Source organism: Chiloscyllium punctatum, chromosome 29, assembly GCF_047496795.1.
Source record: "Chiloscyllium punctatum isolate Juve2018m chromosome 29, sChiPun1.3, whole genome shotgun sequence".
Classification (NCBI taxonomy): Eukaryota; Metazoa; Chordata; class Chondrichthyes; order Orectolobiformes; family Hemiscylliidae; genus Chiloscyllium; species Chiloscyllium punctatum.
Genome location: NC_092767.1, coordinates 78,080,482 through 78,105,124, shown reverse-complemented (window position 1 = coordinate 78,105,124; position 24,643 = coordinate 78,080,482). Strand labels below are relative to the sequence as shown.

General features: G+C 43.2%; 1 protein-coding gene across 7 annotated transcripts in view; it reads left to right on the top strand.

Moving 5' to 3' along the window:
- Positions 1-24,643, top strand: part of LOC140454640 (BRD4-interacting chromatin-remodeling complex-associated protein-like) — a 119,357-nt gene that overhangs the window by 68,670 nt on the left and 26,044 nt on the right. For 2 of the 7 annotated variants that reach the window (XM_072549548.1, XM_072549546.1), the window contains exons 2-7: positions 1,428-1,568; positions 6,029-6,074; positions 8,486-8,528; positions 12,689-12,754; positions 17,364-19,421; positions 23,277-23,522. In XM_072549548.1, the coding sequence (XP_072405649.1) occupies positions 1,550-1,568; positions 6,029-6,074; positions 8,486-8,528; positions 12,689-12,754; positions 17,364-19,421; positions 23,277-23,522 (2,478 nt within the window). In that variant the 5' untranslated portion in view covers positions 1,428-1,549. Of the gene's footprint in view, positions 1-1,427; positions 1,569-4,589; positions 4,930-6,028; positions 6,112-8,485; positions 8,529-12,688; positions 12,755-17,363; positions 19,422-23,276; positions 23,523-24,643 lie in introns of those variants that run through there. The other 5 variants (XM_072549550.1, XM_072549547.1, XM_072549549.1 and 2 more) reach the window with 5 other exon arrangements.

Sequence of the window (24,643 nt, the reverse complement as noted above, 5' to 3'; positions counted from 1 at the left end):
GGATGGTCATGTCACTCTTCAATCTCATACTGCGGGATCTTTTTCCTCCTATGGGGAACCCACAGCCTTAGATTAACATCTGATTCGAAAGATAGCAGTCCTGAAGTACATCAGGCAGGATGTCTGGTGTCGGGTGGGATTATGGGGTTTGAGTTTAGAGAAAATCCTGCCCGTGCAATTGAGATTGGAATACTTCTCTCCTGTCCATTAACTTTTGAAATCAGTTTGGAGAATGCTGGAGGAGTTTAAACAGCTATTGCAAATTGTCCCTAATTGAATACCAAGTTCATTCTTGGAGTTCAAAGGGTATACTGAAAAGGGTGCAGAACTGAAATTCTGCATTGATGCAGTGGTTGGAGTTTTTGCTTTTTGTTAGGAGACAGTAAAGTGTGCATCAATTCCATTCTGAAACTGGGAAATGTTCCATTCACCAACACTTAACATCCTTTGACTTGACAAATGTGCACATACCCAGAACAAATGTTTTCAAATTCTCCTGTGTGATTCCACTCATCTTTGACCACAGGCAAGCAGCTATGTCCTGTAAACTCCCTGCAGAAATACAACTGTTTTTAAAAAAGCATTTTATTCTGTACAGTCTTAATGTTCTGGTTTTGTTTTGCATCATGATTATTTTGACGTTTTTGTTTGGAAAGGAGGTGAAACCTTGAGCTGATAAAGTTGAAGTCTTCAAGATTATGTTGTGGATTTGACAAAACTGATTTGGGTAGGTTCACATCCTGAGGGATGCAGGCTTAAAAAGAAAATTCCAAGTGACCTTTCACCTAGCCGTGTTACAGAGTAAATGACCAGGATAGGTTATTGAGGCCAACAGATTAGAGTGTTGCACATCTACACAATTATGTGATCTGTCTGTCTGAACATCTTTTTTTTTAAACTTCTTTCTGGCTGTCTGTCTGTCTCTCTGTTTTGGATTCTGTGTCTCTGTCTTGTAATTTTTTTCTCTTTGTCTCTTTTCCCTCGCCATCTCATCCCAGTGCCATTACACTGTGGTTTCTTAGCCCTGACAAGCCAACTCTGTACTCTCTGTCACGTTGTGCTACACAGATTGAGCCTGGGGTGAACTGTCTCAATGTGCCAGATCACTTCTGCTACCTATAATGGCCAGAGTACTGCCTTAGGGCACACATTGCATGTGTGTGCATGCATTCCCATGAGGGATGACTTAACCGTAGAAAATGTTCCTTCTGCAGTAGGTCGCATAACCAGTTCCAAATCACAATTGAAAAATTTACTTTTAACAAAACTAATAATGATATTGAGTTACAGGGCAATGGTCCAAGTGTGCGAGGAATTTTTATACCATATGTAACTGTGTGGTACCCTCTACCAAGTTTGTTTTGGAGTGGGGATTTGTTTTCTCTCTTTCGTCAACAGAAGAGTTTTAATAATGTATTTTTGTACAGGTAAAGCATTGCTCCCAACGGTGCGTGACGTAATGTGGGTATTGTGCAGTCCCTGGCAGGTTCTACGCTGGAATAGGGGATCGAGACACAACTAAAGTGCCAGGCAAGATTGCAGGATTTATATGATGTCTGCTCGTGCAGGTAAATAGATGAGGTTGCTCGGGAATGTGACACAGTTTCCAGAAGGATTCAGCTCAGAGCAGGTTGCCAGAAGCTAAAGCACTTTTCAAATTGTTCATTTTCCCATCTTTTCCAATTTCCTGCCGTCCTAACCTGAACCATGGGGATAGTCCTGAGTGCTGGTGACCAGTTGGTCCAAGAAGAGGCCATTCTCTGAATATTCTATAGGTTTATTCACGGACTTTATTGATATGCCCTTGAGAAGCTGGTTGTGAGCTGCTTCCTTGATGTACTGCATGTAGATATACCTACACTACTTTTAAGGAGAGAGTGCCAGGAATTCGACCCAGCAACACTGAAGGGTCAAAGCAGGATGGTGAGCAGCTTGGACAGGAACTTGTAGGGAGTGCTGTTCCCATGTAACTGCTGCCTTTTTAAAAAGTTCTTTTATGGAAAAGAATTTCACTGTCTGGGCCAGCATTTATTGCCCGTCCCTAATTGGTCTTGAGAAATGGTGGTGAACTGACTTCTTTAACTGCAACAATCCACGTCCTTGTCCTTCTACATGGAAGTGGTTAGGGTTTGAAAGGTGCTGTTTAAGGAGCCTTGAGGGAATTTCTGCACTGCATCTTGTAGATGGTGCACCCTGTCTATGTGGACCTAGCTAGGGAGGAATGGGAGACATTTCAACTTTGAAGGATTCACCAATAGCATTATTTACAAAAAAAATCTAATTGAACTTCGCAGTGAGATGTCTAGTTTCCTTTTAGGCCCCTACATCCACTTCATCTTTGCTATGCCCTAATGGTACCAACATTGTTCCTGTCAGACGTAAACCTTGTATGCATTCCATTAATCTTGAGGGTTTGCTGTGCTTATGAGATTGGAGCCATGCAATGGAAAGCTCTCAGTTTCAGATACTCTCTCTGCATCAAGCCAAGATGCAGTGACAGAGTAAAGCTTCTTTCATGGTGTTCCTTGATGGTTCTTAGGTTCCAAGTTTTCTCTGATTTGATATTTTGCATTTTCCCACACAATAGCCATCCAGTGCCATCTTATGTAAGATTAACCGCTGATCTGAATTTCTCTTGTTTCTGTACCCACTATGATCTGCAATGAAGGTGTTTCAACTGCTGACAGTGCAGTAGTTTAGTGAGTCAGATGCTAGATTTCTAATTCATGACTTCCAAAACTGCCTGGTAAAAGTATAAAATTGAATTGCTAAAACTTAATTTTGCAGGACACCAAACTGTCGTCATAACTAACTACATTATTGTGTTACTGACAGTCCGTATCACACCAAGCCTTGGTTGTGAAACAGCAGGACATGGGAAGTAGGAGCAGTAGGAGGCCATTCAACTTGCTGGGCTTGTACTGCCATTCAACAAAATCATGATGAATCAACTACCTCATTATCAATTTTCCCTGCTATTCTTCCATCTCTTTACATCATTGGTATCCAGACATCTTTTGAGTTTTGTCTTCAATATACTCAATAATTGAGCTTCCACATCCCTCTGGGGTATGGATCGATAAAATACAATCCAAATTTGTGGAGAAAATCTGATACTCCGATTAACCAGAGAAGGACTAAGCTTCCTACGATTCTAGCGCAGGTGATCAGAAGTGATGTGAATTTGGTTCTGAAGTTGGCGCAGTGCATTTACATCTGTACAACTGCAGAAATCCTCAGGCAATCTAGTATTCTGTTTACAATTCCACTGGTGCCCATTTCTGTTCCTCCTTTTCCTAGCAATGTTCTCCATGTTACTTTAGGAAGGATGCAAAGGTTTTTGAGAGGTTGCAGGAAAGAGCCATCTGAGAATGGTTCCAGGGATCTGGCACTTTACTTTCATATGAATAGGTTAGAGAATCTGGAGCTGTTCCTCTTTGAGATGGAAAGTTGAGAGGTGATTCGTTAGAGTTGCTCAAAATCATGACTGATCCAAACAGGTTGGATAAAGGGAAATAGATAAAAGGTCAGGAAGGAAAGGCACCAACTTAACATGGTGGACAAAAGAATCAAAAATGACACAAAAAACGAGAAAGGGCAGAGTTTTGGGTCTACCTGAGTTGCTCTTGCAAACAGCATGGACTCAGCAGGCTGAATGGCCTCCTCTGCTGTTATCATTCTATGATTTGACACTAATGTTGGCACTGCACCTTGGGATGTTGTATTTCAAAGGTGGAGTGCTTTTTCTTTCAATTGTGGTAAATCGGTATTTAGATCTTGTCAACAGCACCAACAGTGACAGACATGAATCAACCGACTGATAGAGCATTTTGAACAGTGTAAACTATCAAGGCAAACAAATATAGGAACCAGGATTAGGAGTAAGCCCTTTAGCCCAACAAGACTTTTCCACCATGCAAATGGATTATAACTGATCATCTCCCTTAGTGCCATTCTTCTGTACTATACCCATATCCCGTGATGTTTTTAATATCTAGAAATCTATCTATCAACGCACTCAATTTTAATTAACAACTACCATTAAGAAGGAGAACAAGAATGATGACTGTAATAATGGGTGTGTTTTGGTGAACAAACCATGGGAATTCCCGCACCCCAAATACTAAAGTGAATGTTGTTTGCTGGCTGGACCTGATTCACTGCAGCTTAATAAGTTTATCATTGCTTGGATGATTTAATATTTGATTTGATTGGAGTTTGTACCTCTTTACTGAAATTTACAGTGTTTGCTCATGTGCTTCATAAACATAAGCTTGTGTAAAACTCTGTGATAACATCCTAACTCTCACCACATTCTGTTTTTCTCCCCATCGACCCTGTGCTCGTTTACCTCCATTTGGCTTCTAATCTGGTAATGCCTCGCTATTTTAAAAACTCGTATTCTTGTTTTCAAATCGCTTCTATGGCTTCACCTCTCCTCATCTCTACTACCTCCTTCAACCGGGCTGGGTGATTGCATTTCTTCGAATCAACCTTGCTTTTTGTGCCTGGACCCTAAACTCTGGAGTTTCCTGCTTACACCTCTTTTCCCTTTATGATGTGCCTTATTACCTATCTCTTTGACTAAGCATTTGGTAGTTTTGTGTGGCTCAGTGTCAAAGTGTGTCTGATAATGCTTCTGGCATTGCTTTCCTACTCTCAAACTTTAGTAATGCTTAAGAACATTGTTTGTAAAAAATGGGTTAATTAAATTACATTTGGATTAAATATGCCTAGCTATGTAATTGTATTACAGTATTGTCATGTTCTACCTTGACTGTTTGAATGCCATCCTATCTCTCTTGTCTGCTTTACATTCTGCATTTCAATGCAAGACTGCACTGATTGCATTTGCCTGGCAAGTGGTGATGGTTTTCTGAGGAGGTCAGTGCAGTGAACTACCATTACCAGAGCAGATTAATGGCAAAGGTAAATCTGGGTGCTGTTTATTCTAATAGTCAGCAACCAGCTCTCTCTGCAAAGTGAATTAGATGCTAGAATAGGATAGGTGCAAATATTTTGAATCTGGGACCTCAACATTTTCTCAGAGTGTAAATAAAAAGAAGCAAGGGATTTTCTTTTAAATGGCTTTCTCAAGGGCCTTGACTTTGGAACTTCTCAGTATGTCAAGTGGCCAGTGTTGACGGCAACTTCAGATGGTGACCACATCTTAGTTTCACGTGGAGTGCAACTAGGGAATGACAGAGAGAGCTAGCATCTTGCCAGAAATTTGATACTAACTGCATGTTTGGGATTAACACCAGATTTCTATAATTAACCATAAGTTAAAAAAGAATGTAGCCGCGACTCAGTGGGTAGCATTTCACCTTTGAAGCAGAAGACTGTGGATTTGAGACCCAATGCAGAAACCTGAGCGCACAAAAATTCAGTGCTCCTGTTGTAGGACTGAATGAGTACTGTGTTGTCAGAAATGCTGACTATTGGATGATGCATTCTGGAATTATAGAATCCCTGTGGTCTGGAAGCAGGCCATTCAGCCCATCGAATCCACACTGATCCTCCAAAGAGCATCCCATCCTATCCTTTGTAAGTCTGCATTTCCCATGACTACGCACCTAACCTACACATCTCTGGACAGAACAGACAGTTTAGCATGGCCAATCCACCTAGCCTGTACATCTTTGGACTGTGGGAGGAAACCAGAGCACCCAGAGGAAACCCGCACAGACATAGGGGAGAATGTGCAAATTCCACGCAATCCCCCGCGGGCAGAATCTAATCCGGATCCCTGGCAGCAGTGCTAACCACTGAGCCACCATACCACCATACTCATTTAACTGAGGCCCTATCTGTCTCCTCAATTAGACATAAGAGCTTCATGGCATTAATTACAGCCAGGCAGGAGAATTCTGGCCTATACCTATGACGTGACTACACTTCAAAATCACTTCATTGGCTTATAGTGCTTTAGGATGCCCGGAGGTTGAGCAATTTTATATAAATGTTTGATTCTTTTATACAATTGGTAGGGCAGTAGCACTTTAGTTATTGTGTTTTGTTTTTACAGTTGACATGGATGATGAAGATGGACGTTGTCTGTTAGACGTAATTTGGTATGTATCTCATCTCCAAAAAAACCCCTAAGAAAAGGTAAATAACAGTGACTGTTCACTTACATTTTCTCCTCCCTGTTTTTGGGGCATCTTCAATTCAATAGAAGTTTGCCGTCCCTGGCCAAAATACTGTAGGAAGTTGGGGTTTTGTCCTGTTCCAGTAGAGCAACATTTCTGTTTTATTACTTCTGTTTTAACTACTTTGTGAGCACTTTGAGGGAGTGGTAATCGAGTTTCTTGCTGAAAATTGGAGTGACGATGGAAAGCTCCAACCTACCCAGGGTGCCAGACCCCTCAGCACCAATCATTTCACACCCTCCCATCAACTGTACTTCACCTCATTTATTCTGCAAGAGCTTTGATTTGGGAGTATTCACGAGCTTTCTCACCAGAGAGGGTATTGCAAAGAAATTATTTCAGCAGCTGAAAAAACTGCTCAGGTTAATTTAACATCAGTAATGGGAAATTAATTTATCTTAATTAATCCTTCATTTCCCTGACTTTAATCCAGCAAAAAGCTAGAGATTTGAACAAGGGAGCCACCATATTAACAGCTGGAGGCTTCTAACCTACAGAATCTGACTTTTGATCAGACAAAGCATCAAAATGGGTCAAGTATATATTACATTTTAAAAATAAAAGTCAGTGTGCGATCCCTATGATGAAGGCTTGGTGATTAATTACTGCATGAAGGGAATAATCCTTCAGTAACTGCAGTCCTGCCTTACTTTCAGAATCCGCTTAAAGGTTTGTCTTAATTAATTGCATACAGCAAAATGAAATAGTGGGTCTGGCTTCCAAACTCCTGTTGGTCTAAGTTCAAACTCCACTTTCACTCTTGGAATTCATTGCTCTTTTTGTTGAACTGGGAAGGTTTTGTTAAGTTCAGGTTTAACTGGCTTCTCATTAAAGAATCAACCACCCTCCTGAGAGTTTTCTGTTCATAATTCTGTCTGTAATTTTTTTTTTATTCATTTGAAGATGAGAATTTGTGCTGAGGTGTGGAATATCTTCAGCACCTAAGCAAACCTATATACTTGTCAAGCACTTTCAGGACAGCTACAGCATGGGTTTCAATACAGAGTAAAACTCTCTTTACACTGTCCTCGTCTATCACTCTTAATAACAATACATCACTGGGTTAGATACAGAGTAAATTTCTGTCTACGCTGTCCGTATCAAACACTTCCAGACAGGGACAGCACCGAGTTAGAAGCAAAGTAAAGCTCTCTACACTGACCCCCATCAAACATTTTCAGGGCAGGTACAGCAATGAGTTCGATAAAATGTCAAGTTCTCAGTACACTGTCCCTTTCATGTAACTAAGAACAGCATTTAAAGAGATGTCCCCTGGTGGGCCATTCTGGCATTACAAGTTTCTCACAATGCACTTTGAGTTTAGTTATGTTTTTCGTTGCTAAATCAGTGAATGGGTTGGGGCTACAGAACCTCATTTGATGTTGGATGTTTAGTGACAGCAGAGGCAAGATGCTTTTAACGTTAGATATATTCAAATGTGTTGTAGGGGATGAAAGCCAACATTTGTCTCACCCCTTGGTGATCTGTTTAGATTACAATCACCCTGTGTGCAGATTGGATTTGCATTTTTGTTTAACATAAATGAAGCCCAGGAAGGCTGACTGGATGTTATTTTTCAGTTATCTTGCTCCCTCGTGGTTTTATGTACCAAGAGTTTTGCAATGTAAATCCTCTGCTAACAGAGTGGCTGTTTAGTTTTGTTTTAAACAGCATAGTACCAAGCGAGTAGAAATTAAGTTTCTACAGTCATGCCTTCCTCAGTTTGTTCCACTTCGAAGAGCACTGACAGTCCACTGTGTTTTTCCATTGCTTATCTTTCTTAACTGTTCTTAAAACCAAAGCGCATGGGAGCAGAAATTAGGCCTTTAAACCCATCAAGTCTACTCGAGCCTCAGCAGTACATCTCTGCTCTTGTATTCCAGCCCTCTCAAAATGAATGCTAACATTGCATTTGCCTTCCTAACTGCCAGCTGAACCTATATGTTAACCTTAAGAGAATCCCAAATCAGAACTCCCAAGTCTGTTTGTTGTACAATCTTATGTTTTGCTTTTTTTTCCAAACAGGGCCACACCTAATGGATTAAGTCATTTCAGTTCCTTTTTGTGAACAGAAGTTAATTGACCTGAAACGCAAACTCTTTCTTTCTCCACAGATGCTGCTAGATGTGCTGAGTATTTCCTGTCTTTTCCATTTTTAATTTTGGATTTCCAAGTATCCTACGATATTTAACTTTGGGGTCACACAAGTGGTTTGTTTCTTTTATTTCTCCTTAATGAATTGGCTTCTGTCCCAGTCACCTGTAGCTTTCTGTGGGTTTCTGATGTAATTGGAAAGCTCAGTTGTTCCTGATGTGTATCCTTTTCCTTTCCAGTGACCCTCAGGCTCTGAATGACTTCTTGCATGGTTCAGACCAGGTGAGTATAATTTGCTGCTGTACCAACACTGGAATTGTACTTCTGTGTGTGGTGGTTCTGGTGCTCACTGGAAGAGTCCCATGTGTTTCTGACCTTGGGTTCAATGATTTGAAAAAGAGTGGCATTGGAATTTTGCAATTCAATTCTGCCTATCTAGCTTTAGCTGCTTGAAAGAGTTGGGCCATTTAGTTTTCCTTATCATTTTCTTTGCTATAATGCCGCAACTTTGTTCGTTTTAGGTATGTGTCCAATAGCTTTTTGAAAGGCATTAATGAGAGTCCAGTACCCTTTCAGCAGGCATTTTTCAAATCTGTTTCCAACCCTCTGAAAAAATTTCTCCTCATCCTCCTTTTTCCTGTTATTGTAAATTTATGCTCTCCTGACCCACTCCCAATGGAAAGTTTCTCCCCCGTTAGAATCTAGAATCATTCACCATGGAAATGGCCCATTCGGTCCAACTAGTCCACACCAACCATGTTCCCAAACTAAGCTAGTCCAATGTTTGGTCCATATCCCTCCAAACATTTCCTATTCATGAACTTATCCAAACTTCTTTTAAACATTATAACCGTACCTGCATCCACCACTTTCTCTGGCAGTTCATTCCATTCATTAACCTTTCTCTATGTGAAAAAAATTGCCCCTCATGTCCCTTTTAATTCTTTCTCCTCTCTCCTTAAAAATATGCCCCCAAGTTTTGAACACCACACCCTAGGGAAGAGACCTTTGCTGTTCACCTTATCTATGCCGCCCATGATTTTAAAAACTTCTATAAGGTCACTCCTCAGTCTCCTATGCTCCACTGAAAAAGTCCCAGCCTATCCAGCCTTGCATTATAGAAAAACTCTCCATTCCTGGCAACATCCTGGTAAATCTCCTCTGGACCCTCTTCAGCTTAATATCCTTCCTATTGCAGGGTACACACAGTACTCCAGAAGAGGCCTCATCAACATCCTGTACAACCTGAACAAGTTTCCTGATGAAGGGCTTATACTCAAAACGTCAATTCTCCTGCTCCTCAGATGCTACCTGTCTACTTTTCCAGCATTGCACTCTTGACTTTGGTGTCCCAACTCCTATGCTGAAAGTTCTGAGCAGTGAAGGCAAGCGGGCTAAATGCCTTCTTAACCACCCTGTCTATGTGTGCTCCAGCAAAACCCCTCATATGTTCAAAGTTATCCCTTAACCTTCCCAGCTCAGAGGAGAACAATCTTTGCATTTCCAATCTCTGACCTTTCTGGAGTCTTGACATTTTTCCTGAAGTGCGTTGCCCTGAATTGAAAATCGTATTGCTTATTGCAACAGTTGTTTCCTGCCAATGTTCCCTACACATTACTTGTATGTAACCCACTCACCCATCTACTATTCATTTATGCTTTATTCCTAGCAGATATCAAAATCCAGTTCTCAACTTTACAAAATATCAAAAGATATCCCTAAATTCCTTGACTTTTGTTCTCAAAATGTGCCATCTTAATAAGTAGTACCAGGAATAGACCGTTCAACCCATCAAGCGTACTCTGCCACTTGATTAGATCATGCATGTTCTCACGGTGGCCTTTACTCTTGCCTGTCCTGTCCTACAAAGCCCTGACATAGATTCCAGATGTACAAGGAACTCTATGACTCTATCTGAACTGTGCCTTAATATAATTAATGACACAGTCTCCATTTTCTGGGGAAGAGAGAGTTAAAAATATGAACGATTCTTGAGAGAAAAAAAGTCCTCTTTATCCTCATTATAAGTAGGGAGACACCTTGTGTTTGAACTGCACACCCCTACTTTTAGATAACTCCCATAAGAAGAAATATGTTCCCAACATCTGCTTGGTCAAATCCAGGGCTGTTACCTTTCCTGATGAAGGGCATATGCCTGAGACATCGATTCTCCTGCTCCTTAGATGCTGTCTGACCAGCTGTGCTTTTCCAGCACCACACTCTTCGGCTCTGATCTCCCCGTATCCTCACTTTCCCCATATCTGTGCTACAATTTGAATTGAGTAATGAAGTGGTCCTTTCAGTTTTACTCAATTCGACACCACCCCCTGACAATCCAGGCCAAAACAAATCCCCACAAGTGAGCCCCTTGCCAAGTGCAGATTTTCAGTCTACAAGAGGGTTTCTGGTGCAATAGAGAGAAGGGTTCAAGTGAAGGCATGCCTTCTACTGACTTCCTTCCCAAGTCTGTGTGGCTCAGTTTTTTTTTATGCTTTTAATGTGAAAAGCGTCATTTTTGAGAGCGTGCTTTCACTTCCTTCTCTGGCGAAGTAGGACTGGGGCCCAGCCAAAGCAACTGATTAGTGACACTGCTCCTGCCTGTCCCTCTGAACACCCATCACCTGATGGATCAGGCAATGAGGCCAGAAAGATGTGTCGTCTGCCTCCATTTATTTACTTGTTTAGCCTTGTTGTGCCCTTGATGCTAATTTGAAGCCTGACACATGCCCTACACAATTCCCCCACGACCACCCCACAGTCCTTGATGATCTGTACAGGATGACAGTGTGCAGTGCTGTTTGCAAGGTAAGGCAACCGTGAACAAAGGGCATCGCAATCTTGGTATCTCCAAAGAATCTCCCAGTACTTGGTTACTATGTGAAGTTCCTAAATTGTCCCCCAGCTGAGAATGAGTCATTTTCTATATTGGGAATAACATGCGTGGGTTATATAGTCCTGTGATGCTACAGGGCACAATTTTCTTCCACTACTACTGGTCAGCAACTTACAAATTGAAGCCTCCAAATAATTCTCAAAAGGGTAGCTCAACATCTCCAAGCTATGCTCCTGAATCCAACAAGACTGTGTTTGAATGTTTGCAACTCTTCTGTTTACATATGAGGTTATTAAGTTTATGATGTTTCACTCCTATCTCTCTCAATTTATGATGTGGAGGTGTCTAGTTTGGACAAAGCCAGAAGTCACATGGCACCAGGTTACAGTGCAACAGGTTTATTGAAACCACAAGCTTTCGGAGCACTGCTTCTTTATCAGGTGAAGTGAAGGTCACCTGAAGGAACAGCGCTCTGAAAGCTTGTCTTTTACTTGATGTTAAGATGCAAGAGCAAAGGTGTTCATGTACCCTGTTCTGAATTGTGCCTGACAGAAAGCTTAATGGATTGGTTCTAAAAGGTTAAAAAGGGGATCCATTATGAAGAAGATTTGAGATACTCGTAATGATCCAAAAAGGTGTTTTGACAGTGGATAGGCTGTTAAACTCCCAACTTCCAAGTGTAACAAATGTCAAGTTTTGTAGACCATTTTACTTTAAGCTGCCTAATTCCAAGATGGGATAAAGTAGGGGGTCTAAGGATACCTAGTTAGCAGTTCTATCTTGATAGAAGGTCCAAGTAATTCATATTATTATGAGGATGGGCTTTGATATCAAATTATTTTCCTGAGGTTTCGCACACGAGATGCAATTTGCACACACCAACTTCTGCAAACAGTTTATATTATTAAAGCCTGTACAAATGAGCTGACCCTCCTTTGACCCTCCTCGCAGGTGTGCAAAGTTGAGTTAAAGAGGCCCCGAACAAAGGAAATACATCCTCTTTATAAAGGTCAGTTGGTAATGCTCACACGTACTCTGGCCACTCAGTCATGAGGGCTTAAACAAAGCTGGAAGATTCACTTCACATTGACACGAGTGAGAAATCTGTGGGGTCAACCACACTGTGAAAAGTTTAGGATTAGAATTTGTCTGTCAGGAAGGAAAGTGCTAAGAATCACCTCACGTAGTTCATGACAAATAGTGTGCCTGCTTACAGACAAACTATAACTGTGAAGGGAGATTTTCAGCTCTTTTAAATGTTAAATGGTGGATCTTTGTAGTTTAGGCTCTAAGTTGCTGTCTGAATTGTGTTAGTTGATATTACTTTCAGTTTGTGTGTTATAGTAAAAATCTTAACTTGAAATCTTGTGTGACTCTTTCAGTCATTCTCTGAAAGCTTGATTTTTTAAAAATTATATATCATTCTGTAGTCCAATCATAACATCATTGGACTACAGAATGATATATAATTTTTTTTAAATCAAGCTTTCAGGGAGTGACTGAAAGAGTCATAACATGATTGGCCAGTCACTTTTAATGTGTTCACAACATTAAGACCTGAAGTTGATGGTCGTTCTCTTTGTAAACATGTTCTTAATTTAACAATCAGCTCGATGGCGACGATCTCCTTGATACGACAGCTGATCCTGCCAGCGCCTTCTTCACTGATGCATCTGTGAGTGTTCACTCTTAATCTCCTCCTCCATTTCTTGGGCCTCAAAGAATTTTAAATTGATACAACATGTCATGCCTTGAATCTGGGCTGAATAGAGATGAAAACTAAGGAAATTGTAGAGGATTTTTTAAGTTCTTAAAGGCATTAGAACTTTAACATTTTGGTGTACATCATATTGGATATTTGACGTGGGCTTATTTTCATATTCTATATCAAAGCATTCTGACTACTTCTAACCCCCATCCTCAACCCACTCTCCTGGGGGGGGGGGAAATATGCTAGTTATTGACCATTTCCTACAAATTATCTGCTGGTCAGTCTTCAATGGTAAGTTTAGAGTGGATGCAAAAACAGGAGGAACCAAATTAAGCCATAAGATATAGGAGCAGCAATAGACCATTTGACCCATTGAGTCTGCTTTGTTATTCAGTGGCAATTGATAATCCTCAACTTCATTTTCCTATCTTCTCCCATCATTCCCTTACTGATTAAAAATCTATTTCCGTCTTGATCCAGCATCAGCAGTCCTTAGTGGTAAAGAATTCCATAGATTTGCTTCTCTGAGAGAAGAAATTCATCTTTGTCCTAACTGCGGACAGTACCCAGAGATTATTCCTTCTAGTCTTAGACTCCTCTATAAGGAGATCCAACATTTCTCCATCTCCCCAGTCAAGTTCCTTAAAAATCCTACGTTTCAATAAGATCTCCTCTTGTTCTTCTAAATTCTAATGAGTACAGACCCAATCTACTCAATCTCTCCTCAAAGAAAGACCCCTCCATACCCAGGATCAACTCCTGAATCTTTTCCAAATTGCCTCCTGTGCTATTATAGATCCCCTTACAGAAGGGGACCAATAGTTTTCACAAAACTTAACTATCTTTATATCCTTTTGAATTAAAGACCAAAATTCAGTTTGCTTACCCTATAATCTGCTGAAGTTGTATGTTTGCTTTTTGTGATTGATGCGTGAGGACTCCCAAATCCCTCTGCGCTGCAGTTTCTCTCCTTTTAAATAATATTCCTCTCCTATATTTTTCCTGTCAAAGTGCATAAACTCACATGTCCCACATCCTCTTCCACATACCAAAGTTTTGCCCATTCTCGTAACCTGTCCATAAACTCCTGTAATATGTTTGAGCAGATTTGTAGCTCAGGTTGATGATAAGTCTGTAAGTTAGCTCACTGAGCTTGAAGGTTTGTTTTCAGACGTTTCATCACCATACAAAGTAACATCATCAGTGAGAGTCTCTGGTGAAACGCTGGTGGTATGTCCTGCCTCTTGATTTATAAGTCTTGGTTTCTGAAGGTGGGTGATGTCATTTCCGGTTCTTTTTTTCCCAAGGGAAGCTAGATAGGAACTAAATCGATGTGTTTATTGATGGAGTTCTGGATAGAATGCCGTGTCTCTAAGAATTCTTGTGCGTGTCTTTGTTTCGCCTGTCCTGGGATGTGTGTGTTGTCCCAGTCAAAGTGGTGTCCTTCTTTGTCTGTATGTACAGAAACTAGTGATAGTGGGTTATGTCTTTTGGTGGCCAATTGGTGTTCACGTATCTTGATGGCAAGTTTCCTGATAATTCGTCCAATGTAGTGTTTTTTACAGTTCTTGCAGGGCATCTTGAAAATGACTTGCTGATAGTATCTAATGGATCTTTTAGGTTCATTATTGCAGTTCAAGTGTCTTGGTGGGCTTGTGGGCTACCATGATGTCAAGGGGACTGAGTAGTCTGCAAGTCATTTCTGATATGTCTTTGATGTAAGTTATTGTGGTTATAGTTTTTGGTTACATTGTGTCTGCTTGTTTGGGTTTGTTTCTGAGGAATCAGTGGATTGTGTTTATTGGGTACCCATTTTTCTTGAAAACCTGTATATCTATTTTTCTTCTGCTTTTTGTAGTTCTTGGGTGCTGCAGTGTGATGTAGCTCCTTGAAATAATGTCTTGATGCAGCTCCGTTTGTGAGTTTTGGGATGATTGCTTCTAAAGTTAAGTATTTTGTCCATGTTTGTTGTTTTTCTGTAGATGCTGATTTGAAGCTCTCTGTTAACTGCTCGTTCAACTGTCACACTTAGTAATGGGAGTGTATTGTCGTTCTCCTCTTTTGTAAATTTTTTGCCTGTCAGGATATTGTTGATAATGTTGAATGCTTCCTCTAATTTGTTCCATTTGTGATGACAAAGGTGTGATCAACCCAGCGGACCCAAAGTTTGGGTTGGATAGATGGGAGGGCAGCTTGTTCAAGAGTCTACATTACTGCTTCCGCAATGACCCCTGATACTGGTGCTAGACCCATTATCGCTGGGACAGGTCAAAGACATGCATGAAAATTCTTAGAGGCATGGCATTCTAGCCAGAACACCATCAATAAACACATCGAATATCGATCCTATCTACCTTGCCTTGAAAAAAAATTGAAAATGACATCACCCACCTTAAGAAACCAAGACTTATAAATAGAGAGGTTGGACATACCACCAGCGCTTCACCAGAGTCACTCACTGATGATGTTACCTCGTCATGGTGACGAAACGTCTGAAACCAAGCCTTCAAGCTCAGCAAGCTAACTTACATACTCCTGTAACATCTTTGTTATCCATACCACTTGCCTTTCCATCTATTTTGGTGTCAGCAGGGATGATTAATGACCAGTTCATCTGTTTTTGGTGTGTCCAGCTGTGGGAGAAATGTTATCCAGGAAACACCTCCTTCGTCATACAACTGGACCTCCTATTTGACATTGTATCCAAAACACAGTTCCTTCTGCAATGTGGCACTCCTGTAGTGCTGTATTACCAGATTAGATTTTGAGCCCAAGTCATAGCATGGGAATGAATGTATAATCCTACTATTCAGGGGGCAAGAGTTTTGCATACCTCACCAAACTGATACTCTGCTAATGCCTTTGCACCCTTCTGCTCTCCAAGGGAAATAACTCCAGCCTTTGTAGTCTTTCTTCATTGCTGGAACATTCCAACTTGGCCAACATGGTGCTGCATCTCCTCTGCACCCTCTTCAGTGTAAGAGCATCTTGCCTATTGTACAGCAACCAGAACAGCGCATACCGCTCGAGTGTGGTCTAAACAGTACCCTCCAGTATGACGTCCTAGCTCTTGTATTCTATGCTTTTTCCCCTTAGCCCTCCAAATATTTACTTCTCAAGTCTTTATCCACTTCCCTTTTTTGAAAGTTGCTGTTGAATCTAATCCCACTGCCCTTTCAGACAGTACATTATAGGTGGCTGGGTAGTGATGCAGAGTGACATCAACAGCATCAGTTTAATTCCTGCACTGGCTGAGGTTATCATGAAGGTCCCACCTTCACCTCGACTCTCACCTGAAGCATGATGACCCTCCGGTTAAACTCACCAGCAGTGATCTCCTTCTGTCTAATGAGAGAGCCCTTTGGTACGCTGGGACTATGGCAGCTTTACTGTTTTACATTCCAGACAATCATTAACCCACTGGCTTAGAAACATTTCTCCCCATTTCCCTTCTGCTTCCATTCCCAATTTCCTAAAATCCATGTCTTCTGATTAATGGTCATCAGGTCGCTGGCAGCAGTTTCTCTCTGTGTATCAAGCCTTTCATAACTTTGAACATCTCTTCAGTCTCCCCCTTCACCTTCTCTGCCACACAAAAACAGTTTCAGTCTTTGCATTTGACTTTAGAGAGAAATGGTGGTACAGTGGTAATATCACTAGGCTAATTCCCCAGGCTTGGGAGACTTGGATTAAAATCTTGTTATTATTAATAATTCATGGGATGAGAGCATCGCTGGCTGGGCAGCATCCCTAACTACACAGAGGGCAGCTAAGAGTCAACCACATTGCTGTGGGTCTGGAGTCGCGTGTAGTCCAGACCAGATGAAGATGGCAGTTTCCTTCCCTAAAGGACATCAGTGAACAAGGTGGGTTTTTCCCAGCAATCGACAATGGATTCATGGTCAACATTAGACTCCTAAATCCAGACATTTATAGAATTCAAATTCCCCCATCAGTCGTGGCAGGATTTGAACCTGCATCCGCAGAGCATTACCCGGGTTTCTGGATTAACAGCCCAGTGATAATACCACTAGGCTGTTGCCTCCCGGGCAGCAGTTGATGAAACGTAAATTCAATTAATTTTTTGTTAAACTTAGTTTCTCATCTTTCAGTTCCATCATCAATTGTTGCAAAAATTCATTTGATTCACTCATCCTGTCGGGATGGAAATCTGGCCGACACATGATTCCAGACCCACAACAACTTGGTCAGCTCCTAAGTATAAAGGGCACTGGGGATAGGGAACAAATAATACTTTGCCCACATCCCATGATGATATAATTTTTAAAAAAATTAAGTCCCTCCTCTCATGTATCATTTGAGTAAATCTGTATCTTCCCTATTGTTTCATATCCTTCCTGAATTGTGATGCCCGGAACTTGATATGTTAGTATGAAAGGTGCTGTAGAAACATGCTTTCATTTTGTATTCTATTGTCATTCAATTAACATTCCAGTTAAAGTGATTCAATCGCATTTCAGTTGCTGCATGAACATTGCTGTGATCCTTGACTGTTAATTGTTTTGGACTGGAGAATCTAATTGAGAGTTGCTAATGTATTGAATTTTTTCAGCTTAATGTACAGGATACGACTGTTAATCATTTGAACAGCGGGCAGACTCAGAATTCCTCCAGCGCAGTCGATCTCGATTTCCTGGAAGATGATATCCTTGGGCCATCTCCTGGTTCCAACTTGCAGAATTCTGACCAGCCGTGTGATATCTTGCAGCAGAGCTTGCAAGAGGCTAACATCACAGAGCAGTCTTTAGAAGAGGATGCTGATCTGGACATTGCCTCGCTCCATTTCCCTTCCTTGCAGCCGGTATCACAGGCAGCTGATGCCTCCCAGCTTTTCTCAACTAGCACTGATCTGATTGGTTTGCAGCAGCAGCCCACAGTCCTTGCCCAGCAGACTCTGATCCAGCAACAGACCATAGGCGGCCAAGTTGTGAACAAGGCCATCAACGTACAGCCCTTTTTGCAGCAAGTCGGACTGGGCAATGTGACCTTGCAGCCCGTCTCGAATCTCCAGGGGTTGCCAAACGGAAGCCCGTCCGGGGCATTGGGCATCGGGCAGATCCAAGTGGTTGGGCAGTTGTCGAACCAGTCGGTCATGACCATCAACCAGCCGGCACAGCAGATCATCACAAAGGCTGGGCAGCCTACCCAGGTGACCACCGTGCCAGTCGGGAGCTATATATCTTCGCCGGCCTCGGACCAGCAGCAAGTGGCCTTGAACTCTGCTGGGGTCTCACCGCCCAATGCTGGACTCGTGCTCCAGAAGAGCGCCCCTCCTGGAGCATTGAATGGAAACTCTCTCTTTGCTGGTACATCCATCGCTCAGGCAAATCAGACGCTGACGGTCAGGCCCACCATGAGCAATCCCATGACGCAGGCTCCACTCTCGGCCCAAAACGTCATCATTCAGAGGACCCCGACTCCGATCCAGCCAAAGCCAACGGGAGGAGTCATCCAGCACAAACTCTTTCAGATTAGCTCGAAGCCGTTTGCTTCCACCAATACAGCACTGACCATCCAGAATGAAACTTCACTGCAGCAGCAACAGCAACAACAGCAGCAGCAGCAGCAACAGCAACAACAACAAAAGGCCCAACAGAATGTGACTTTCATGGCAGGGAAGCCTGTGCAGAATGTGGTTTTCTCTGCCTCCGGGACTGGGTTCCCCCAGACTATCTCCTCCAATGTTTTCAAGCAACATCAGGCGCAGCAGCAAGCCTTGGGCAAATCCCTGAGTCTGCACCTGCAAGGTGGCAGCATTGTCATCCAGCCTCAGCATATGCAGCAGGCTATGCTTCAGAGTCAGAACCAGTTCCTCCTGCAAGGCCAACTGTCTGGTGCCTCAGCTGTTCCTCTTTCCCAACAGCTCTCTGCCTTGCAGGCAAATGTGGGCGGGCAGATACTGACTGCCCAGTCTGCTGGTGGTCAGGCGCCTGCGACCCACATCATCGCTAGCCAGGGTCCGGCCGGTCAGCTGATCACCAACCAGACCTTGCCGGCTCAGATTTTGACCAACCAGAACATCGCTGGACAGCTGAACTTGAGCCAGGTAATAGCAGCCCAGAATGCTCATGGAGCAACCCATATCTTGTCCGCTCCCATCCAGCTGCAGCCTGGCCCCGTGGGTCAGTCCGCAGTCTTCCAGATGCCAGTGTCTTTAGCGAATAGCCTGAACCCTCAGACATCAGCACCTGTCCAGGCAACCCTGGCTGGTGGTGCCATCAACCAGCAGAGCCAGTCAGCTGTCGTACAGGGAGTGACACTGCCCAACCAGGTCACCATGCTGAACAGCGGAGAGAGTCTCGGACAGGCAGTGAGCATCCAACAGCCGGCCAGCAACGCCCAGGGCTCCAGCGTCATCCAGCAGCAAGCGGGACCTGGCCCTGGGTTAATGGCTCTTGGGAATGGGCAGCCCTCGTTGCTGACTGTCCAGACTGCCATAGCATCTCCAGCTCAGCCATCTCAACAGCAGCAACCTGTCCAGGCGCAGTTAGCCTCAGCCCCTCAGTCCAGTAGCAGCAGTATGGTGCAAACGCCTGGGAAAATTATTATCAGCCAGCAAGGATCTGCGGGAGTCATCAGCCAAGATGCAGCTGACATGTTCTTCCAGCAGGTAAGGTTAAAAGGCTGTGATATTTCAATGCAGCTTTTTTTTTATTCACTCACAGGATGTCAGCATCACTGGCTAGGCCAGCATTTATTACCCGTTCCTATTTGGCCAGAGGGCAGTTTGGAGTCAACCCCATTGCTCTGGGTGTGGAGTCACATGTAGGTTAGACCAGGCAAGGATGGCAGCTTCCTTCTCTAAAAGGCATTAGTGAACCAGCTGGGTTTTTCCAACAACCACAACAGTTTCACAGTCATCATTAGACTCCTAAATTTATCAAAATTCAAATTCCACCATCTGCGGTGGCAGGATTCGAACCAGAGTTCCCAGAAAATTACCAGGCTCTCGGAATAATAATCTAGCAAATGATTCCACGAGGCCATCGGCTCCCCTTTAAAGATTCAAGGCCTGCCTCCTTTCTCCTGCGGTTTGCTTTCCTCGCGTGCTCCTCCACTGGGGGAATCTGGTTCAGCAGAAATGAGCCACTCTGCGGAGCTTTGGCACAAAGTGATGTGATGGCAGGGTCTGACTGACTGCCTGTGGCATCGCAGTTGTGACCACTCCACATGTGCACAGTCACAGCTGCATTGCTGAAATCACACCCCGGATCCCAGCCGGGACACGCTGTCAGTCTCCTCCAGGTAATCTGGCTGAGAGCTCAGAAGCTAGAAATCTAACTCGAGACTTTGGAAACTCTTACAGTCCTGATGTCAAATGAAGCCATGCATTCAGCAGCTAAGCGTGAGGAACATATGTTGGGTGGAATGTTAATCACTCTTGTTTGACGCTCCTTGTCTGAGGAGAGGGAAAAAAAATTACACCCACCTCTCTCAGCTCCTAAATAGTAATAATTGTGCCAGAACGTATGTACTGAAGGAAGTCATTCAAGTCTTTCCATTAGATCATGGCTAAACAAAAAGTCAGTAGAGAATCTCCAAAGTAAGCTGCTGAGCCAAAGCACGGGGGAATTAGAAATGAGCCTAATTGCAAGTTGTGGTTCTGTGCTTTCTTTTGCAGGAGATTGTTTGTCCTGTCTTTTCTGAAATGAATGAGCTCCGAGGCACGTTTCCACTACAGTCTCTGTTTGTCTCCTCTGAGCCCCAGCTCATCAGCCTTCTCATCTGGTCACCTGACTTTTTGTCACAGCCATGATTGAGGGAGGTTTAAGTTAAAGCTGTCATGTTTCTCCTGACTCATGGTGGTAGGCCTTAATCAGTAACTCACCCATGTGAGTGTCGGGGTTTGAGCGGCATCAGGTCCAAACCTGATCTCTCTCCTCCCAGGGGTCACTGCTTCGGGGTTCCAGTAACAAACATTATGACAGGTGCAGCAATGCAGGTCACTTCTCCACAATCTCAGGTTTAAACTGACCCTCTACATTTGTGATCTTCAGAGGGCAAGAGTTTGTGTTTCTCACTGTGTGTGTGTGTGTGTGTGTGTGTGTGTGTGTGTGTGTGTGTGTGTGTGTGTGTGTGTGTGTGTACGCAATGTGCCAATTTTGGACTGGGATGGACAAAGTCAGAAGTCACATGACACCAAGTTATAGTTCCAACAGATTTATTTGAAATCACAAGTTTTCAGAGCGGTGTTGTCTATGCGTGTGTTTAGAAGTGCTTTCTGACATCGCCCCTGAACAATCAAATTCTAGTTGTAAAGTTGCACCTCCTTGTTCTGGATTCCCCCAAATTAAAGCACACCATTTCTCTCTCTTTACCATTTAATTATCTCTAACCCCTCAATTAGATCATGTCTTGACTTGTCTAAATTTGAGCAGAAGAACCAAGGATAATAGAGCTTATTCTTATGATTTAACCCTTTGGGTCCCAGTGACATTCTGATAAGTCTGCCCTGTACTCTCCTTCCACTGTTAGTATCTTTTCCCTAAAGTGTGGTGCCTGGAACTGAATGCAGTTACTCTAGGACAGTGAACAGCTGAAGCACCACTTCCCTTTATGTTCCGTGTTGTTTGAAATAAAGGCCAATCTATCATTAGCCCAGTGGAGCTATTAGATTTACATTTCTAATATCATATAATTTCCAGCAACCAACAGTTGACGGTGTTTATACTGTCAGTCCTGCCAGAACTGACTAGGATCGAAATTCTTTTTATCCTCCCACTGCCACTCATCCTGAAAATCAATCCAAGGTACTCTGGGCTATAGCTTCATTGTGAGCTTTGTCCAACCACCATAAGATGCGCTTGTCTCATGTCCTGATGTTCCCTGAGCTGCAGGACCCAGAGACCTCGGTGGTTAGTCAGCGGTGAGACTGGAGACTAAGGGAATGGTTGACTTTTCCAACTGAACCCTCAGAAAGCAGTAGTGCTTATAGCAGAGAGTGTAGATTATAGAACAGGTGGAACTACACAGTATAGATAAATTTATTAATGAAACACAAACTGTGCAGCAAAGCTAAAAAGGCAGATACCAACCAACATGCGAATCTAACAGGAGGGGCATGGATAGGATAAATAGACAAAGCCTTTGCCCTGGGGTCGAGGAATCCAGAACTAGAGGGTATAGGTTTAGGGTGAGAGGGGAAAGATATAAAAGAGACCTAAGGGGCAACTTATTCACACAGAGGGTGGTACGTGTATGGAATGAGCTGCCAGAGGAAGTGGTGGAGGCTGGTATAATTACAGCATTTAAAAGGCATTTGGATGGGTATATGAATAGGAAGGGTTTGGAGGGATATGGGCCGGGTGCGGGACTAGATTGGGTTGGGATATCTGGCCAGCATGGACGGGTTGGACCGAAGGGTCTGTTTCCATGCTGTACGTCTCTATGACTCTCCATAAATGACTGCCAACTGTATTTCAACAGGAAATTGCATTGATGGAGATCCTTTCAGGTCCCAAGATACTTCTTGCAAATGATTGTCAAACAAAATCTAATACTGAGTCATAGAGCCAAACAGCTTGGCAACTGGCCCTTCGGTCCAACTCATCCATACCAACCAGATATCCTAATCTATTCAAGTCCCATTTGCCAGCACTTGGCCTATATCCCTCTAAACCATTCCTATTCATATACCCATCCAGATGCCTTTTAAATATTTCAATTGTACCAGCTTTCACCACTTCCTCTGGCAGCTCATTCCATACACGTACCACCCTCTGTTGTGAAAAAGTTACCCCTCGGGTCCTTTATAAATCTTGCTCCTCTCACCTTAAACCTATGCCCTCGAGTTTTGGATTCCCTCACCCTGGGGAAAAGATCTTGTCTATTTACCCCATCCATGCCCCTCATAGTTATATAAACCTCTCTAATGTCACCCCTCAGCCTCCAATGCTCCAAGGAAAACAGCCCCAGCCCATTCAGCCTCTCCCTGTAGCTGAAACCCTCCAACCCTGGCAGCATCCTTGTAAGTCTTTACTGAACCCTTTCAAGTTTCACAACATCCTTCCTAAAGCAGGGAGACCAGAACTGCATGCAGTATTCCAGTAATGGCCTAACCAATGTCCTGTACAGCTGCAACATGACCTCCCAACTTCTATGCTCCCATGTGAGAGATGATAATTGGTGACCAAAAGCTTGGTCAAAGAAAGCGACTTTAAGAAGCATCTTAAAAGAGGAGAAAGAAGGAAGGCTGGATGGATTGCCAGTGGTGATGTGATTGAAATGGAAGATGTGAAAGAAGCCAGAATTGGAAAAGAGGGCTTTAGGAGGTCACTTAGTCCTGGGAAGGGCATTTCCCAGGGCAGCTCCGCAACTGCAGGTCTCATACTTCCACTGTGTTTTATAATTTTGCATCACCTGTTTTTTTTTGAAGTATTTTGCTTCACCCCTCCACCAAGTCCCTGAAGTTCAGCTCTCGCTATTGGTGCGGCGTGTGCTGATAACTTTGTCTTGAACGTTGCAGCAGGAACAGAAACAGCAGCAGCTTTACCAGGCGGCTCTGAAACTCCAACAGGAAAAAGGCCTGAACCAGCAGTCCCCTCACAGCTTAGCACCGACTGCCACCACGAGCAGCGTCCCTGCCTCGGTTATCGTCAGCAGTAGCATGGGGCTGGCACCGGCCACGCCTGCGGGACACGCGGACTCCAAAGGACAAACAGTGTTGCCCTCGCTGCCGAACACTCCGTTCCAGCAGATACGGGCTGGACAGGTAGTCCCCCGTCCTCCTCCCAATCTCTCGCTCTCTGACGCTTCTACTAACACGGCTCTTGCTTTGAGTTTGACGGGTCACGGTTGGCGCTATCTGCACAATATTCTCAAAATAACGTTGGGACAAACTTTTTCTCGTAATAAAACTAAGAACTGGTGCTGGAGATCTGAAACAAAAACAGGAATTGCTGGAGGAGCTCTGGTAGCATCTGTGGGGAGAAAAACAGAGTTAACATTTCAGGCCTCGTGACTCTTCTTCATTCTATTCCAATCACTGGTTCGATCCCAACTTGGAGTATTGTGTCCATTCCTGAGTTCCAGAATATAGCAAGGTTAAGAGTCCTGGTGAAGGTGCAAAGGAGATTTACTAGAATGTCCACACAGATGAGGGACTAGAGAATCTGTGATTGTTCTCTTCAGAGCAGAGGGGAATTAAGGAAGCTTTAAGAGTTGTACAAAATATTATGTTATTGGCAGAAAGGGAGAAATTATTTCAGATAATTGAAGGGACGGTAACCAAGGGAAGACTTGAAAGTAGGAGCAAATTGCTGCTGGAATCTGCACAGAAAACAAAAAATGCTGGAAATCACAGCGGGTCAGGCAGCATCCATGGAGAGAGAACAAGCTAATGTTTCGAGTCTAGATGACTTCATCAGAGCTGACATGAGATGTGGAGGGGCCAACAGTTATATAATAGTGGGGGTTTGGGGTGGAGTGCTGGGGAAGAGAGGCTGCTGATAGTGTAGGAAGACTTGAAAGTAATTGACAAAGGAATCAGAGGTGAGATGGAAACATACTTCCACTCATTGAGTTATTGTGATCCGAAACATGCTGCACGAATGGGTGGGTGGAAACTTTCAGTAATAACTTTCAGAAGTGAACTGGGTAAAGACCTGCAAAGCAGAAATTTTTGCAGTAAGAGGAAAGAGCTGGGAAGTGGGACCAGTTGGATTTTGTTTGAAAAAGCTAGTGCGGTCATGCTCAGCTATTGAGACAAGGTGATTGAGTGAGCTGAGGAGGGGTGTAAGTCAGTTGAAATAGAGCAGAAGTGCCAGCATGTGTCACTCAGGTCATTAGGCATATTCAGCGGAGAAACAGGCCAATGAAAATTGGTGATAATTT